The 18,920-nt window shown below is 52.1% G+C and overlaps 1 protein-coding gene across 1 annotated transcript in view; it reads left to right on the forward strand.

Annotated features, from left to right (window-relative positions):
- Window positions 1-3,194, forward strand: part of TRMT44 (tRNA methyltransferase 44 homolog (S. cerevisiae)) — a 38,977-nt gene extending 35,783 nt beyond the window's left edge. Inside the window, exons 15-18 of the mRNA XM_012002193.1 lie at window positions 22-178; window positions 773-975; window positions 1,478-1,597; window positions 2,408-3,194. Of these exons, the coding sequence (XP_011857583.1) occupies window positions 22-178; window positions 773-975; window positions 1,478-1,597; window positions 2,408-2,637 (710 nt within the window). The 3' untranslated portion in view covers window positions 2,638-3,194. The remainder of the gene's footprint in view (window positions 1-21; window positions 179-772; window positions 976-1,477; window positions 1,598-2,407) is intronic.
- The last annotated feature ends 15,726 nt before the right edge of the window (window positions 3,195-18,920 follow it).

Below are 18,920 nucleotides of genomic sequence, written 5' to 3' on the forward strand. Positions count from 1 at the left end.
CTTTCCTCCTTGAACCCGCAGACACGGCTCAGAGAGGTCCGCGCGCCGGCCCGAAGTCTCCCAGTGAGTGGAGAGGCTGTGCCACAGTCCAGGCCAGGTCTGACCCAGCACTGGCACCCCTGAGCCTGCGGCATCATCCGGGGCCACTAATCCTCAGCCTGTTCCTCAGAGCAGCTTGGTGAGAGGGAGTGTCTGCTGTCAGAAGCAGTGGCGGAGGTGGCGGTTCCTGTGCGGAGTGAGAGTCCCAGGGGACGCGCACAGTAGGGAGGGAGGAGGCGGCAGGAGCTTGGGTCGAGCAGACTGTGGCCCTGTGGTTCCATTTCAAAATGAGGAGCGCATTTCCAGAGGAGAGTCTTTCTAGCTGTTGGTTGTCTTTCTAGCTGGCTGGAGCGAGTGCCCCTGGAAGGCCGCCCCTTCTGGCACCTGGCCACATAGGGGCTCAGGTGTTGTGGGGGCGCTGGGAGCTACCTGCCATGTCCAGGGTTGTAGACACGGGGAGTGGGTCAGCGAGGCTGGGCCAGCCTGGAGCCTGCCTGTGCCATCCTGGGAGCCTCATCTCGATCATGAGCGCCCACTCCTCAGTCCTTAGACACCCTGCAGGTCCTGCTCCCAAAACATGGCTGGGTGTGCTCTTAACTCCAGAGCCACCTGGGAGGGCCTGCTGCCAGTTGGCCTGTCACGTCGCGGCAGAGGGGTGCCCAAGCTGGCTCTGAGGGTGGGAATCTGCGCTCAGCCTTTGGCCTCAGTAATCCCCACCCCCTTCTCTTGACAGGTCAGGGCGTCAGGCCAGAGGCCCCTCAGTGTTTGGGGTCATGTGCCCCATGGGGAGTGGGGGGAAGCTCTGGCCCCTGGGGCTCCTCCAAGCACCCTTCAGAGGGTTCCAGATCCCTCAGTGGCGGGGATGTGCCCTTCTGTGCTACGCCAGGAGGTGCTGCTGTGAGGACATCGGCAGACCGTCGTGGGACTGCCTTAACCGTAGCCTTCAGGTTAAGCAACCTCAGCTCCCATGTTGGAAGGCGAGACAGAGAGGCGGCCGTGGGAGGGCAAACGGGGTCAGGCCTGGCCTTGGCGGTGCTTCCAGCCAGGCTGTGAGAGTGAGCCCCCAGCTGTGTCCCTGGATGCAGCGAGGCGCCGCTCTCTGGGCTCATTTCTCTGGTTTCAGGGCGAAACTATTTTTAAAGTATCAGTCTGTCAAAAGCACACAGGCTTGTTATTGCCACACACAAGGTGATTTGAAAGCAGAATTCAAGCTTTAATTCCTACACTTTCAAGTTCTCCTTGGAAGTCGGTGCGCCAGACTTCCTCACTGAGGCTCCTTTATTCCCCAGCCTTCTGCCGCGAGCGCTTTCCCGGCTTCCAGGGAGAGCCAGGAAGGCGGTGGCTGCTTTGGCCACGTGTCACAGGGAGTTGTTGGCTTCCCACAAGGAAACGGCCAAATGGGAGTGTAGGGGGTATCTTGGCCCAATTTGGGGGGCAGGGTCAGGAGGCAGCCTGGAGGAGGCCCGCGAGGCCTGGCACCCAGGTGACGAGCGGGCCCACAGCAGCCCTCTCCTGGCCCCACCCCACTCTGATGTCCCTCCAGCTCCCCAGTTTGGAGGTCAGCCCTGGCCATTGAGTCCCAGTGGCACTTCCAGAGTGGGTATCTAAACCACTGCGCAGAGGCGGGTACCCCTTCCTGTTCCTTTCCAGAGCCCCTTGGCCTCCCTTACTCCACACTTGCACCTGGAGGGGCTCCGGTTGGGAGGTGCATGTAAACCCAGTGCACCAGGATGGCACCAAGGAGCAGAGGCCACCCTGCAGCAGCCCTGTCCTTAGACTGTGTGGAGGGACCTGCGCCTTGCCCCTCTTTCTGCATGTGATGCTGAGACAGTCCTCAGAGGTTAGGGCTGCAGTACAGATGTTTTCTCGTGTTCTGGCTCTCACACTGTGTGCCATCCTTCCTCCACTCAAGTGATCCTTCTGAAATGGTGGCTCTGCAGGACCTGGCACTCAGCCAGAGGGAAGGTCGGGGCCTCAACGATGAGGCCACTTGGGACCCAGCTCTGTCCTCTGCCCTCCCCTCTGGCTGTCCCTGAAACGCGGCCTGTCCTGGTGCAGTCTGTCCTGGGACACTTGGGTTTGCTGCTTCTCTGCCTAAAGTGCTCTTCCTGGGCCTGCGCGGGGCTACCGCTCGCCTCCCGCAGGGCTCACCTTCCCCATCCTTGCCTGAAGACCCATCCCGTACCTCGGTCACTCCCACTGGAGGCAGGCTCTCTGTGACCAGCAGGAACTCTGGGCTGTGTCACGGTTGTGTCACGGTGACCCTGGATTGGCACCTCCCATGGCGTGGGAGCTAAGCAGAGGCTGGTGAATTAAGGAACTTTCAGGTTTACTTCTCAGTGTGTCTTTTCTCTTTTCCAAACCACAGTTGTGAATGGGAGAGTTCACATCCGCGACTGGAGAGAGGAGATGCTGTGGGAAACAAAGCAACCGGAAGCGAAACAGAGAGTGCTCTCCGAAGCCTGCAAAACCCGCCTCTGCTGGTTCTTCACGCATCACCCTGACGGCTGTGCTCTGTCCGCGGACTGCTGCCCATTTGCCCATGGGCCTGCGGAGCTGCGGCCATCCCGGACCACCCCAAGGAAGAAGATTCCATGAGCTGTGTCCTTGCCAGCCAAGGCCTGGTCGGTGGGGGCCAAACCAAGGAGAGCTTCCCCAGCAATCCTCGGTGCTGCGGTCTCTGCTCCGGCTGTGTTTCAGCCCACCTCCTCCCAGCTTTCTCTAGATCCTCACGCCGATGAACCGTGTTTCATAAACATCACCCGCCAGAGAAGCCACAGTTACTCAGAAGCCCCCAGCTGGTTGCCTGGCTTGTTTCAGATGCAACCACTTGAAACGTGCACAGCATCTTCGTATCACAAAGATGGTGCATAGATCCTTACAGTGTCTCCTAGGGGAGAGCAGCTGGGGATGCCTTGCACAGGCCCCTCCCAGGGCGCTGTCCGACGCCTGCCCCACCATGTCCAGCTCTGTGAAGAGGATGGGGCTCCCCAGGAAGCAAGACTGTATCTGCCAGCGTTTCTCACCACACTGGAGGGCAGCCGCTCTGGAGCAGGGATCCACCAGACTGGTATTTTTAAAAAAGGTACAAGGCTTGCTCTGTTGAGGTTGTTTTTACAGTTACAGAGAATAAAACAAAACACCCATAATTTCCTCACATGGGCCACTCAAGTGGCATGAAAAAAAAAATCATAGGTGAATTGTTGACAGGGCTTTAGAACTGTAAATATCACAGACGACAGAAAGGTAAGACCTACACCTTCCTCCCTCCTCCACGAGACCCTCTCCCCAGAAATACTGCAGCAGTTCTTTTTAGTCTTTCTAGAAAAAAAATCCTGATTTGTTTCTCTTTTATTTTATTGAGAGATGGGGTCTTGATCTCTCGCCCAGGCTGGAGTGCAGTGGCACGTTCATAGCTCACTGCAGCTTTGAACTCCCGGGCTCCAGCCATCCTTCTGCCTCAGCCTGTCAAGTGGCTGGGCCTGTAGATGCACGTCACCATGCCTGGCCAACTTTTAAAATGTTAGAGGCGGGGGTCTTGCTATGTTGCCCAGGCTGGCCTTGAACTCCTGGGCTCAAGCAGTCCTCCCACCTTAGCCTCCCAAAGTGCTGGCATGACAGCCACGAGCCATGGCATCTGGCCGCGATGTTTCTATTTAAAGTTATTTCTGTGGTTTTATACAAAAGGTCACATGCAGACCACACTGTTCTGCCATTGACTTTCTGCAGCGTACCCTGGTGCCTCTCCACTGGGTGTATCCACCTGGTTATTTGCGGCCGCCGTGTGGCATTCCATGGCAGCGCCGCACTCGTCACTCCTGAGCAGTGAGAATAAATGGGCATCCACTCTGAAGGCACCTCAGCTCTGCAGCACCCCAGGGCGGTGCTGCCACGGACCCAGACCCTGCCCTCTGAGTTCTGAGTCAGTCCCAGAGCCCAGAGCCCAGGCTGAGGATGTGCCAGCAGGTACCTGGCCCTGGAAGCGTCCACCCTTCGTCTTACTGGGAGACTGGCGCTCCGTGGCCCCTTGGGGCAGGCCCCAGTTGGTCGAGCCCCTGCAGCTCTGGCTAGTGAGGCACAAGGGAGCTCTGCGGGGGCCTCTGGGGTCTCCACACTGGGAAGTTCTCCCTGCAGGGGACACCTAATGTAGAAGCCCCGAGGTAGCAACCAGGAGCCTAGCACCGAGGGTGGTGGAGCAGGAAGATGGAAAGAACTCTCTTCCCAAAGATGAGCCACAGAGCCGCGCCCTCCCTCAGCCGCTGTGTTAGGCCCTGAGGCATCTTCCTGCCAAGCTGCACCAGGGTTTGCGGGTTTTGTTGCTCAGCATATCCAGGGTCACGTACTTCAGGACAAGTGACCTGATGCCCCTCGGCCTCCCAGCCCTGCAGTCTCGCTGGAGCTCTCCCTGCAGCAGGAAGGGCTGAGCCCAGCCACAGAGGGGCTTGGGGCGACATCAAGGGATGGCAGAGCGGGGAGTGCAGGGAGCCTGGCCCAGAGGAGCAGCCCTGCCACCGCCTCCTGGAAGGGGCACACCTGAGCTAAGCCCAGGACGCCACCCAAGCCTCGGGGCCTCCCAAGGTGTGCCCCAGGCCAGAGTGCACCGCCTCTGCCAGGCCCAGGATAGCTCCAGGTTGCTGGGCCCATGTCTCCTCTCCCCTTCCCAGGTCTTTCCCAAGCCCAGAGCCCCTGCTTTAATTTTCCAGTGTGGGGAGACAGGAGAGTGGCCACAGAGCCTGGTTCTGCGCTCGGTGTGGCTGGACTCCAGACCTGGCTCCAGTGCTGCAGTCCTGGCGAGGGTGGTGGCCCTGGGGAAGACGAGCTCCCCCCACACTTGGCACAGCAGTTTCCAGTCATGATCTGCAAGGACACCGTCTCAAAGGAGCATCAGATGGGGCTGGGGGCATGTGGGGTGGCCCTGGCTCTCCCAGATGGGGTCCTGCCAGGCCAAGAGCTGTGCTAAGTAGGGCCCACCATGGCCATAGGCCCCTCTGTGTCACCTGGCACAATCAGCTGGTAGAAACGGCCCTTGGTGACCACATCACCTGACCTGACCTCCAGGTTCTAGGTACCGTTTCTTACTACCCCCCAGCACCACTGTTTCCCTGTCCACACGTCATGTGACCGGGGGTCCGGCATGGTTACCTTGCAGCAATGAACGATGCATCTGTGGATGAAGGTGGGCAGATAGAGGTTTGGCGGGGGATGGGGTGGGGCACTGATCATGGCAGCCTGGCTGTGGCCAGCCCCAAGGGCTTCCCAGTGACTTCTCAGAGCCTGAGTGGGTCTCCCCTGGACAGGTGGGATTGAGGGAATGCCACAAAGGTGGGCAGGAGGGGGAATCTCGCCAGGAGTACAGCGCATCTACACTGCTTTCCAGACTAGTGCCAGGCAGGCCCTAGGTCTCACTGGCTGAGAGGCAGCCTCTGTCCCCCGGCGCCCGAACTTGCCCCATCTGCTGCAGAGGAGACCCACCTGTGGTGAGCGTTGTGGTCTTGGGGCCTACAGGCGCCCTAGTGGAGTTACCATGGTGACCGCAGCCCCTTGGACTGGTGCTGGGGATTCAGACACCCCATCGCACAGGCCTTGGCTCATGGCATGGCCAAGCTCTGGGGTCTGTTGGGGTTGGCAGGGCAAGCTTCCTGGAGGAGGGGCTGAGGCCACGTATTTTCCCTCTCATCCTGCCGTCCGCTGGGGCTACTCTCCAGGGCCACAACTGTCACAGAACGAGGAACCCGGGCCTCGTGCAGAAGAGCCTTGTGTGGGTGAGAGTCCCAGGGAAGAGGCCGAGCCCTCTGCCGACTTGCCCCAGCTCATTTCTGCCTGACCCTTCCTTGTTGCTGGTTTTGCTCAGAAAACTGTATTGTGGACCTCATCGTTCTGGGAAAAGGTGGTTCATGAGAAAGCACAGTCATGTGTCACTTACCAGTGCAGATGCATTCTGAGAAATGCGTTGTTAGGTGATTTCATCATCCTGCCACATGAGAGTGTGCCCCACGCTCCCAGATGAGACAGGCTGCCCCACACCCAGGCTATGGGGGACGGCCTCTCGCTCTCGGAACACACGCCTACACGGCTCATTGACTGTGCCGAATGCTGTACAGTTGTAACGCGATGATAAGTGTCTGTGCAGCTAAACGTAGAAAAGGTGCAGTGAAAATATGATGTAAAAGAGAAAACATGCTTCAGCTGTGGAGGACACTCACCCTGATTGGGGCCTGTGGACAAGGCTGTGGGTGTCCGTGAGGGAGGGGGGTGCCCCTGAGGCCCTGCTGCAGGCTGGATGAACAGCACACTTAGGCCACACTCAGTTTATACTAAAAAATCCCTTCAATAACACATTCACCTGAGCCTATTTCTAACTTTTTAATTTTATGAACTTTAAAAACATTTTTTACTCTTTTGTAATAACACTTAGCTTAAAACACACATTGTACAGCTGTATAACAATGTTTTTCCTTTTTCTTTTTTTTGAGACGGGGTCTTGTTGTGTTGCCCAGGTTAGAGTGTAGTGGCGCCATCTCAGCTCACTACAGTAAGCCTCAGCCTCCTGGGCTTAACTGATCTCCTGCCTCAGCCCAAGTAGCTGGGACCACAGGCACGCGCCACCATGTTGCCCAGACTGGTCTTGAACTCCCAGACTTAAGCGATCCTCCTGTTAGGGGTGGCGAATATCCCAGCTGTCAGTGGCGAATTTAATGAGTCTGCAGCAGCCTCAGCTCTTGCCTCCTTGGAAGAAAGAATTCATCTGAAGGGCATAAGGCAGAAAAAGGAGACTGAGGCAAGTTTCCGAGTGGGAGTGGAAGTGTATTAAAAAGCTTCAGAGCAGGAAAGAAAAGAAAGTACACTTGGAAGAGACCCAAGCATGCACTCTGGAGGTCAAGTGCAGCGTTTGACCTTTTGACTTGGGGTTTTGTATGTTGGCATACTTCTGGGGTCTTGTGTCTGTTTTCCTGTGATGCTTACCTAAGGGTGGGCTGCCTGCATGCACGGTGCCCTCCTTGCACTCAGGATGTGAGCATTCACAGTGTGTTTGAAAAGTTGTATGTATGTTCACCTGAGGCTGCTTCCCTTTTCCGGTAGGATGCCCCCAGAAGGTCATGCTCTTGCCATTTTGTCTCCTAATGCGCATGCTCTAGCCCACTCACCCAATTCCTGAGACTTTACTGGAAGCCACTGGTGACCAATTTCAGGTAACTTTATCTGTTGGGAAATTGCCTCTCTCTGATGCGTGCGACCAATGATCATTTTTAGAGAGGCAGTGTGACAACTGCAGGACCATCACCTTGAGGACTAAACTGATTGTTTTTCTCGCCCAAATTCCTATCTAAGGGTTCTGGGGAGTCCTGCCCTGCAAATCATAAATTCTCATCAGATGGGTTTTATTTAACCCTGTATATTATGACCTACTTTCCAACCTGACTCTGGCATAACATTACAAGTCAAGGAAGAAAAATCAAAGTAGTTTACCTCAAAATGTGTTTCTTTGCCATATTTTGAAATGGCCCTACAAAGCTGTTCTGTGTGTGTGTTGGGGGGGCGGAATTTGCATCTGTAAAGAATCTCTGTTAACATAGCTAGATCTTTTTCTTCCAGGCCCTCCCAATCCTAAAGAGATTAAAAGTCTAGCACCCCTTGAAAGGGCTGAATAGGAAACATTTGTCATCTATTGTCTCTAAGGGCAGCGACTATAAGACTTCAAAGAACTTTGGTCTCCACAATCTTTGTCTTGACCTGAACACTCCCTTTCTATCAATCAGGTCTTCAGACAAACTCAACCATTTGTCAACCAGAAAATGTTTAAATTCACCAATAGCCTGGAAGCTTCCCTCCCCTGCTCCAACGTTTGAGTTGTCCTGCCTTTCGGGATGAAACCAACGTATTTCTTTCTTTTTTTTTTTTTCTGAGATGGAGTCTCGCTCTGTCACCCAGGCTGGAGTGCAGTGGCGCGATCTCGGCTCACTGCAAGCTCTGCCTCCTGGGTTCACGCCATTCTCCTGCCTCAGCCTACCAAGTAGCTGGGACTACAGGCGCCCGCCACCACACGTGGCTAATTTTTTGTATTTTAGAAGAGATGGGGTTTCACCGTGTTAGGATGGTCTCTATCTCCTGACCTCATGATCTGCCTACCTCGACCTCTTAAAGTGCTGGGATTATAGGCGTGAGCCACCGCGCCCGGCCAAACCAATGTATTTCTTAAATGTATTTGATTGATGTCTCATGCCTCTCTAAACTGTATAAAACCAGGCTGTACCCCAACCACCTTGGTCATATGTTCCCAGGACCTCCTGAGGACTGTGTCACCGGCCATGGTCACTCATATTTGGCTCAGAATAAATCTCTTCAAATATTTTACAGAAAACAAATACTTTATAGAGTTTTACTCTCTTCGTTGTCAACCTGATACTCACTCACCTGACATTCCTGGTGGGTTGGGGTAGCCCTTTCCTGTCCCGCTGCTGCCCGCCTACCAGCCTACTGTGTCACTCCCGCCTCGGCCTCCCAAAGTGCTGGGGTTACAGGCCAATATTCTTTATATTATATCAGTTTTTCTTTTTATTTGTACTTTTAAACTTTTTTGTTAAAAATGAAAGCAGAAACACATTAGCCTAGGCTAGGCCTACACAGGGTCAGGATCGTCAATATCACTGTCTCCCGCCTCCTCATCTTGTCCCATCAGGTCTTTAGGGGACGAGCACACCTAGGGCTGTCACCGCCTATGATAACGGCTGCCTTCTGAATCCGTCCTGAAAGGCCTGCCTGAGGTTCTTCTTGAGGAAGCCTCACTCTTTAAAGAAACATGATCATGGTGATGTGCTTCGTTTCCTTTTTTCATCATAGATTTGCTTGGAAGCAGATAAGGCACTATGAACGTTCCTCTTTACGAAAGAAAGCCTTCCATGTTGAGGTCTATGCTTCAGAGTTGTTAAGGTGTCTGTTGAGGTCTGCAAAACTTTTGCTAAACCCTTCTTTGTAAATTTTCTTGGGGCTCATCTTGTTTTTTGCCAGTTGCCTTTTCTCTTGCCCCTTCTTCAGCTCTGCGTCTGTCTTCCAGTTCCAACAGCTCCTCATTGGTCAGTTCTTCAGGAACCACCTGGAGGCGCTCCCACCGCCGTCCTCCTCCAGTCCAGGCTGGAGTTGTTTGCCATCCCAGCCACGGCCGTGTTGAGTTTTGCAGCCTCCTCATCCTGGGCAAAACCCTTGAAGTCCTGGGTGAACTCTTGCGTGTCCTCCTCTGGATGCCACTCACGCACACCTTGGCAAGCACGCCTGGGTCATCACCCCAAGCTCAAACAAGGTTCCTGGCGCAGCCCTAGTTGCCATCCTTCCACAGTTGCATCAGTGCCTTCTCGGCAGACTCTTCAGCTGAAGCTATAGCCCGGGCAAAGGACCTCCTCAGCCAGGAGGCCTTAAAAGCTGCTGTGAGTGCTGGGTCCATCGGATCAAAAGAGTGGTGTTTGGAGGGGGAGCCACTGTGACATAGGGGTGAAAATCACCAGTAAGAGGAGGAAGTGTGGGTGCAGCACCACCAACAAGCAAGACCTTGAAAGGAACTGTGTTATCTGGCAACACAGGAGGGATGAAAATCACCAGTAAGAGCAGGATGTGCAGGAGCAGCACCACCCACAGGCAAGACCTTGAAAGGAACTGTCATCCGGCAACTCAGGAGGGCCTCTTGGAAGAGGGGTGGGCCATTCCTAACTCCCTTGTTCCCGCACTGCCCTGGCCCTGTGTGTTCACTGTCTGTCTTGAAGGGCCTGGGGCTCTCATTGTGCAGGATCACATTCATAGCCTGCAACATGGCCACCAGGCAAGGCTGGTATCCTGTCCTTAAAAGCCTGGAAGCCTGGCATTGACTTGGCCTTCTTATGGATGAAAGTGAAACACCTATGCAAAAATTCTATCAGTGAGAAAATAATGACGGTGAAAGATCTGAGCTAACCCACCCCACATCTTACCTTTCCCTGAATTAATAGTGCTGGGCTAACTTTGGAAGACAGGCTGTAGTTTTGTTGTTGTTGTTCCTGTTTTTGAGACAGAGTCTCACTCTGTCGCCCAGGCTGGAGTTCAGTGGTGCAATCTTGGCTCACTGCAACCTCTGCCTCCTGGGTTCAAGCGATTCTCCTGCCTCAGCCTCCCAAGTAGCTGGGATTACAGGGGATTACAGGTGCCCGACTAATTTTTGTATTTTTAGTAGAGATGGGATTTCACCATGTTGGCCAGGCTAGTCTCAAACTCCTGACCTCAGGTGATCAGCCTGCCTCGGCCCTCCAAAGTGCTGGAATTACAGGCGTGAGCCACCGCACCCAGCCTAGGCTGTAGTTTAAATTACAGTAGGCCTTGCCCCAAACTCAACTGCTTTTGTAAAGCTAATGGAAGGCATCAGACTGGGGGAGGAGAGGAGTCCTGCTAAGGCACAGACATGAGTGATTGCCAGCCATTATATCGGAGGGTATAAGACATGCAGCTTCCCCCGTTACTCCTGCAAATAGCATCACTATTGTAGAACCCGAGATTGGCCTTTGGAGGTATCTCTTCAGGTTTTCTGCATGTCTGACACCCATGGCTCCTCTTGGACCCGTCAACCTCTGCTCCTGTGGCCCCCACAGAGGCAATTCAGCCCACAGGAGGACAGCTTCGATCCTCTGATTTCATCTCTGCCCCAACCAATCAGCAGCAGGAACTTTTTACCTGGCCACCCCCACGCCTTCCCCGAAACTGCCTTTGAAAAACCCCCTAACCTACAAGCTTTGGATGAGAATGATTTGAGTAGTGACTCAGTCTCCCACATGGCGTGGCCAGCCTTGTGTCTGTTAAACTCTTTCTCTACAAAAATGTCACGGTCTGTCTTTGTGCAGTGGACAGGAAAAATCCCTTGGGCGGATACAAAAGTCCTTTCAGGCATCTGTTTCCAGAATAGGGAGGTTTCCTCCATATTGAAGATTTGCTGTAGCAGGTAAATTTCCTCCGTAATCGAACTTGCAAAACTCTTCAGCTGCCTTCACGTCAGCACCCACAGACCCAGCACTCACATGAACATTATGTAATGCGTAACGATTCTCGAACCATGTAAACCACCCAGAACTAGCAGTAAATCCGACACCAAAGTTGGGTCCCGCCTTTCCTTTCAACATTGCAAACTTACTTTTTGCTCTGGCCATGATCGCCATGGTGCTGAAACCGCCTCTGCAAAAATTATAACAAAATTATGACAGTGAAAGAGACAACTAACCTAACCGACTCCATCTTGCTTCTAACCTCCAAGCTGTCCTTGTTCATTCCCAGGTGTAGGCTCAACCAACTTTGGGAGGAACTTAGTTTATGGTGTGAAAGGAAAATAAATCTTGGGGCCCCAAAATCACTAAGCCAAAGGGGAAAGACAAGCTGGGAACTGCTTAGGGCAAACCTGCCTCCCGTTCTATTCCTAAAAAAAGATAACTACTAAGATTAAAAAGCTACATACCTCCCTCACAAGGACATTCCTTGTGGACAAATGACAGAACTCAAAGCCACCCCTCTGGTCACTGAGATAGATGCATCTGTGACTGCCTCCTTTGGAAAGGCCAATCAGAAACTCAGAAGAATGCAATCGTTTGTCTCTTATCGACCTGTGACCCGGAAGTCCCCTCCCTGCTTCGAGTTGTCCCACCTTTCTAGACGGAACCAATGTATACCTTACATATATTGATCGACGTCTCATATCTCCCTAAAATGTATAAAACCAAGCTGTGCCCGACCACCTTGGGCACATGTCTTCAGGACCTCCTGAGGCTGCATCACGGACACACATCCTTAACTTTGGCAAAATAAACTTCCTAAATTGACTGAGACCTGTCTCAGATATTTGGGGTTCACAATGCTTTAACTTTGAAACAAAGACAATAACAACTCTTTTCCCAAACAAAGTCCCTGCCTGCCTGAGGATCAGACTGCCTTTGTAGGACTAACACATTTGCCCTGAGATTAGAAATTATGGTTCAGGAGTACCGCAGCTGCAGGGGGTGGGATTCTGAACCTCCTTAAACTGCTCCTGTGATAACCTAAGATCAGTGCTTAACATATTTTGCAGACCCTGTATGCAGTGGATCCGCTGGCACCACCCAAATAGATAAATTGGCCCATCTGGTCTTGTGGCCCCCCATCCAGGAATGGACTCGGCTCATGAGGACAACTTCAGCTCCCTAAGATTTTATCTTGGACCCGACCAATCAGCACTCCCAAGCCACTGGCCCTCTACTCACCAGGTTATCCTTAAAAACCTCAATCCCTGACTTTTCAGAGAGACTGATTTGAATAATAATAAAACTCCCGTCTTCCACACAGCCAACTCTGCGTGAATGAAGCTCTTGATTGCAATTTCCCTGTCTTGATACATCGGCTCTGTCTAGGCAGTGGGCAAGGAGAACCCACTGGGCGGTTACGGTGCGGAGAGGGATTCGCTGCTCTGTCTGGTCTTCAGTCCGTGTCGGATCCAGGCACCTCTCGACTTTCTGTTAGTCGCCTTGCTTTCAGCGAAGCGGATCCTTTCGGCATCCACTTTACAATGGTCGCCTTGCTTTCACGGAGGTGGGCTCTTTGAGCAGCCGTCACTGTGTCCTTGCTCATCAGGGCTCATCAGGGACCTGCCTGCCTGGCGAGCATAACCGCCTCTGATTTTCCACCTTCGTGGTCCTTAGTCGCTTGTCATTCCATTTTCAGGTCAGTCACTGGCAATAATGACTCTTACTGGTCTCTTACCAGCAACAGTAGCTGTGGATCTCGTATGCTTAGGGACCATGATGAACAAACCACACGAGATCAGGCACAAGAGAAAAGTGTGCAATTGAGAGATGCAGAAAACACCAGGTGTGTGAGGCAGCTGTGGGGTGATGGAACGCACAAAGTGTGAAAGGAAAATCAATCTCGGGACTCCCAAATCACTCAGCCAAAGAGAAGAGTCAAGCTGGGAACTACGCTAGGCAAACCTCCCATTCTATTCCTAAATAAGATGGCTACATAGATTTTAAAAAGCTACATACCTCCCTCACAGTTTGTCCCCTGGGAAATTCCTTGTGGGCCCCAAGATCTTTACCCTAAAACAGTTGTGTTAACTTTCACCCTCACAATGTAAATGGATAACTCATCTTCACAGGTACAGGACGAAGGACAGAGCTCAAAGTCAGCCCTCTGCTCACCTGAGACAAATGCATACCTGATGGCTTCCTGTGTCCTACGTTTGTTCTATCCTAGTAGAAATGCAGGTTCACCGAGCCAGACTAAATTGTGTATTCAGTGAAAGACTGATCGAAGACTCAAAAGAACACAACTGTTTGTCTCTTGTCTACCTGTGACCTGGAAGCCCCTGCTTCCAGTGGTCCCACCTTTCCAAACCAAACCAGTGTTCATCTTACATATGTTGATTGATGTCTCATGTCTCCCTAAAATGTATAAAACCAAACTGTGCGCTGGCTACCTTGGGCGCATGTCATCAGGACCTCCTGAGGCTGTGTTATGGGCGTCTCCTTAACCTTGGCAAAGTAAACTTTCTAAATTGGTTGAGACCTGTCTCATATTTTGGGTTCAAATACCTAAGGGAGGTATGAAGCTTTTTTTTTTTTTCAGTCTTTGCAGCTGTCTTATTTAGGGATAAAATGGGAGGCAGATTGCCTGATGCAGTTCCCAGCTTGACTCTTCCCCGTGGCTTGGTGATTGTCGGGAGCACCGTCGTCGGTGTGTTCTGTGGTGGACTGAAACATCGCGCTGCGGCGCATGCGTAAGCATTAAACACGGGTGAACATTGGGCTTTCATCAGCTCCCGGCTGCTCTTTCCCAACACTGGTTTTCATCCAGGAAATGGCTGCCATGGCTGTTTGGAACAACCTGACTTGTCCACCATGAGAGTCCTCATTCAGGAGAAGACAACATTTGGAGACCCCAGGTTAGGGTAGGGAGACTGTTCACACCTGGAACAGGAGGCGGCTGTGCCCCTGTCTGTTCCTCACAACCCTGCTGCACTTGGCAGTCTGCATCCATTGTCATAGGTAAGCCCCCATGGGGTGTCAGTGACCTGGTGCTACAGAGGAGAAAACTGAGGGTCAGAGAGGTTAAGTGACTTGCCCAGAGTCACACAGCAATTGCCAGAGTCAGGATTTCCACGCTGGGCTGCAGCCTCCTGGCAGGGCTCTTCCCTGTGAGGCCCTTGACCAGAGGGACACTCGGGGTTTAGTCTGGGGGTGGGCATGCATTTGTTTTTTACCCTCCAGTCATGGTGGATGGTGGTTTCTCATTGGTGGTGAAGTGGAGCTTTCAAAATGAATCCATTTCAGTAAAAAAAGTGGGTCAACTAAATAAAAAATATTAACTAGGTGACAGTTTTTTTGGTGCATGGAGAGGGACGATATCACAAAGGCAACCCTCAAATTATGCAAGCTTGGAAACCACTGCCTCATGTCTCCTTCCAGAATCAGGAGCAGGCAGCACCCGCATCTCAGCGCACACCCTGTCACTGTCTTGCGCCTGACCGTGAGGCAGGAGAATCGGGTCTCGAGGCAGGGAACCTAAGGCCAGTTCGTGCTGACTGGATACCGAAGGCAACTTCCTTTTCGACCCCTCCTTTTTTTGGTGGCAGTTGAAACATGAAAGTACCTCTGATTGGTTCCCTCCCACAAACAATCAGACTGGTTGTGGGCCAAGGCCTATTCTTCATTCTGATTGTTCCCCCCCTGCAGCCAATCAGACTGGTCACAAGCCACTACTTCATTTGCATAGAGTGAACCAATGAGAAACCTTCATTTGTATAGAGTGAACATTTGCATAGAGTGAACCAATGGGAAACCTTCATTTGCATAGAGTGAACCAATGAGAAACCTTCATTTGTATAGAGTGAAGCAATGGAAAACCTTCATTTGCATAGAGTGAACCAATGGGAAACCTTCATTTGCATAGAGTGAACCAATGGGAAGCCTTCATTTGCATAGAGTGAACCAATGGGAAGCCTTCATTTGCATAGAGTGAACCAATGGGAAGCCTTCATTTGCATAGAGTGAAGCAGTGGGAAACCTCTAGAGGGTATTTATACCCCAGAAAATTCTGTGACAGATGCTCTTGAGCCACTTGCTCAACTCCACTCCCTCTGTGGAGTGTACTTTTGTTTAAAAGAAATCTCTGCTTTTACTTCCTTCCTTTGTGCATTGTGTCCAATTCTTTGTTCAAAACACCAAGAACCTGGACAACTGCCCTCACTCAGTAACAGTAGCTCTGGCTTCCCCGTTCTCATCCCGGCCTGGGCTGCAGCAGCACCTTGGTCTCCTCATCTCTTAGACGGTGGTGGGACACCTGCTGGCCAGGCTGCAGTTGAAATGGAAGACAGGAGTGGGTGTTGACGTCTCAGGCCCACCCCACGCAGGAGCTCAGCCATGTAGTTGGGACTGTCGGTTGCTGCAGGGCACTCGACAGTAGAAAGACCTCTGGGCAGTGAGCCAGAGGCAGCTCGTCTAAATGAGATGCAGAGGTCCCCAAGAAGGAAAGTGGATTGCTCAGCGTCACGGAGCTGTGTCGTTAATTAGAAACACAAGTTAATCTATCCTGCAGATGCAGGCGGTCACTGTGGCTCCCTGGAGAGAGGACTGAGTCTCAGGGGCGGCCAGTAAATTTTCACCTCTATGGTAATTAGGAATTCCGTGATTTTTTTTTCTTTTTTTTTTTTTAAGCACCAAATGGGGTTAAAATTTGTTTAAATTAATTTTTAAAAATTAATTTTTAAAAGGAGTTCAGTGATTTTTAATGAAAGGAGACCATAAGAGGTCTTTATGATGGTGCCCTGGGCTTCCCTCTCACTTATTCTGAGGCAGAAATTAAAGAAAAATAAATACTGTGTTTATTCAGTCTAAGAAAAGTAAAAGCTAAGGCCTGGAATGTGGCAAGGCAAGGGTTGAAAAGAAAAGAACAAGTTTTTTTCTATTTAGCAGCTCACGTCAAGGAGTTGTAAGATAATGCTGCCTGAAAAGCCAAGGCTAAAGGAATGGGCTTTAGACACTTTTTCCTCCTCCACAGCAAGGTTGACGGAAAAAAAAAAAAGAGACAAATTCCTTTTCTGTTATTCCTTTCCTTAGTCTCCTAAGCATGATTATGTTTTACAAATGTCTGTATTTAGCCAGTTCTTGTTTGTCTTTCGATGCAGCTACAAGGCCACTGGCTCTGCAAAGCCACAAGCTATGCACTATATGATTAACCGCTTTTGTTTTGCTTTTGTAAGCCGGCTTATAAAATCCTGGCTCTGTCTTTGTTCAAGGCTCAGCTTTTTAGATGTGAGTCCACTGAGCCGGTGTGTACCTTAAAATAAACAATCCTCCTGTTCTCCATGTCAGTCGTCTCTCTAGTCCTCTATTTCCCACAACATTTTAGATGCCACTCAGGTGAGAGGCAGTGAGGATTTTCCCCTCAGGGTTCTTCCCTTTGCCCACCTGAGCTACCTTCATAGCATGGTGGATGGGAGCTGTGCCACTAGGGCCGTCATGGCAGGGCTGGGAAAATCCCAGGGGCAGGGAGCAGGAGCTGTGCCCTCTGCTGGGCTGAGAGCACGGCGTTGCTCAGCTGTGCTTCTCACGGTCCCTCCCCAGGCTCTATGGACTCCCACCCACTCCAGTGCAAATCAGAACTCAGTGGAACACATCAGGAGAGTGGACATGCAGGTTTTGGAGATCCTCCCTTTGTGGGTCCCCCTTCTCTGGGGTTTTCTCCTCAATTTGCAGGAGTTTGGGCAGCTGTGAACTCCATCCCCTGATTCCTCAGGGAGTGAAGATGATGACGCTTTTCTTGATTTGTAGCCTGTGCACTGCGTGGTCTGGCGGTTTCTTCCAGAAAGCCGGGTAAATGTAGATTCTACCTCGTGCACCTCCCTTCTTGTAGGGGTGGACTCCTGTATTCATCTGTTCTCAAATTGCTATAAAAAAATAGCCAAGACTGTGCTATTTACAAAGAAAAGAGGTTGAATTGGCTCATGGTTCTGCAGGCTGTCTAGGGAGCATGATGCTGGCATCTGCTCAGCTTCTGGGGAGGCCTCAGGAGACTTACAGTCATGGCAGAAGGCAAAGGGGAAGCAGGCATGTTTCCATATGGCCAGTGCAGGAGGAAGAGAGAAGAGGCCGCGATTTTCTTTCTCAATGTTATGGAAAGGATGATGCCTCCTGCTGTTTACTTAGGTTTGATAAAATGCAGTGTCTACCCCTGCCAGGGTGCTGAAGGAGGGTCCCATGTTGAGACAGCCACACCCGCCCAACATCCACGCCTCCCCTCGTTCCCAGCTGCCTGCGTTAGCCTGGGCCACGGGTCTGGCTGATGGTCTGTGAGTAGAAGTGATGCCCCCATGCCCTGTGCGGAGATGCCAGGGCCACGTGTTCTGGGTGGGAAGTCAGCAGATGCAGGGGCAGGGGGCATGGGAGTGAACCCCCACCTTTACAGTGAGAGCCATGGGGCCCTCTATATCTGTCAGAGGATGGTGGACCCTGTGTGGTCCAGTTGCCCAGAGGAGGTACCCTTGAGCTGGAGCTTGAGAGGTAAGGGGGTCCCTCGTGGGAGGTGAGTTTGTCTTTTCCCCTCTCTGTGGTTCTGTGGCTCCAGGTGCAGCAGGGGCAGATCCAGCTGCAGCAGGGGCCTTCAGCCCAGGAGGAGGGGCTGGAGATTCAGTTCCCCAGAAGCTTCAGAGTGTGGCCATCGAGGAGGCCTGGGTTAGAGGTGGCCTCCTGAGACGTGGCTCCGGGTTCCAGGGGCCTGGGGCTCTGGGGTGAGCTGTGAACTGCCATCTGGCACAGGGGACTTGCCCCAACACTGTGCTGAGAGACTTGCCCCATCTTCTGCCTGGGCCCCCTGCCCTGGGCCGTGTCTGTCAAGGTGACCCCAGGCCCTGAGCTGAGGTGTTGCACAAGAAAATGCAATGCTGCCAAACAGCAGCCTGCCCGGCCAAACCCTTTCCAGGAATTCTCCTCCTGCACCTTCCATACATTTCTCCATCCACGGAGCCCCAGGCCTTTGCCGTCCCTCTTCTTCAACCCTCCAATTTTGGTTTCCTCTCTAGTCTCCCTTTAGAATTGAGTAGGCTGGGGCAGGGGTGAGGGTGTGTGTGTGGGAGATTGTGGGGTGGGGAGGGAGGGGAGTGTCCTGAGGGTCAGTTGAGGGTGATGCCTCTTTCACCAGCACCACCAAAGATGAAACCAACAATAAAGTAAATACCACGTGTTCTCATCTGTAAGTGGGAACTAAATAATAAGAACACGTGGGCAGAAAGAAGAGGACCATAGACATGGCGACCTACTTGAGGGAGGAGGTTGGGAGGAGGGACAGGTTCAGAAGAAAACACAAAACTGTTGGGTACTAGGCTGAGTACCCAGGTGATGAAACAATCTGCAGCCTGAATCCCTGAGTCAGGAGTTTACTATATAACAAACCTGCACATGTACACTTGAGCAAGAAATAAAAGCTAAAATAGAGAGAGCTCTCAGCCAATGGGCACAGTGGCTCATGCCTATAATCCCATCACTTCAGGAGGCCAAGGCAGGAGGATTGCTTGAGTCCAGAAGTTCAAATCCAGCCTGGGCAACATAGCAAGACCCTGTTTCTATGAAAAAATTAAAAATTAGCTGGGAGTGGTGGCATGTGCCTGTAGTCCTAGCTACTCCGGAGGCTGAGGCAGGGAGGATTGCTTGAGCCCAGGAGTTCCAGCCTGGGCAACTGAGATTCTGTGTCTAAAAAATTAAAAACGGCCAGGTGCAGTGGCTCATGCCTGTAATCCCAGCACTTTAGGAGGCCGAGGCAGGTGGATCACCTGAGGTCAGGAGTTCAAGACAAGCCTGGCCAACATTGTGAAACCCTGTCTCTACTAAAAATGCAAAAATTAGCTGGGCTTAGTG

This window comes from Mandrillus leucophaeus, unplaced genomic scaffold (assembly GCF_000951045.1).
Source record: "Mandrillus leucophaeus isolate KB7577 unplaced genomic scaffold, Mleu.le_1.0 Scaffold68, whole genome shotgun sequence".
NCBI classification, from domain to species: domain Eukaryota; kingdom Metazoa; phylum Chordata; class Mammalia; order Primates; family Cercopithecidae; genus Mandrillus; species Mandrillus leucophaeus.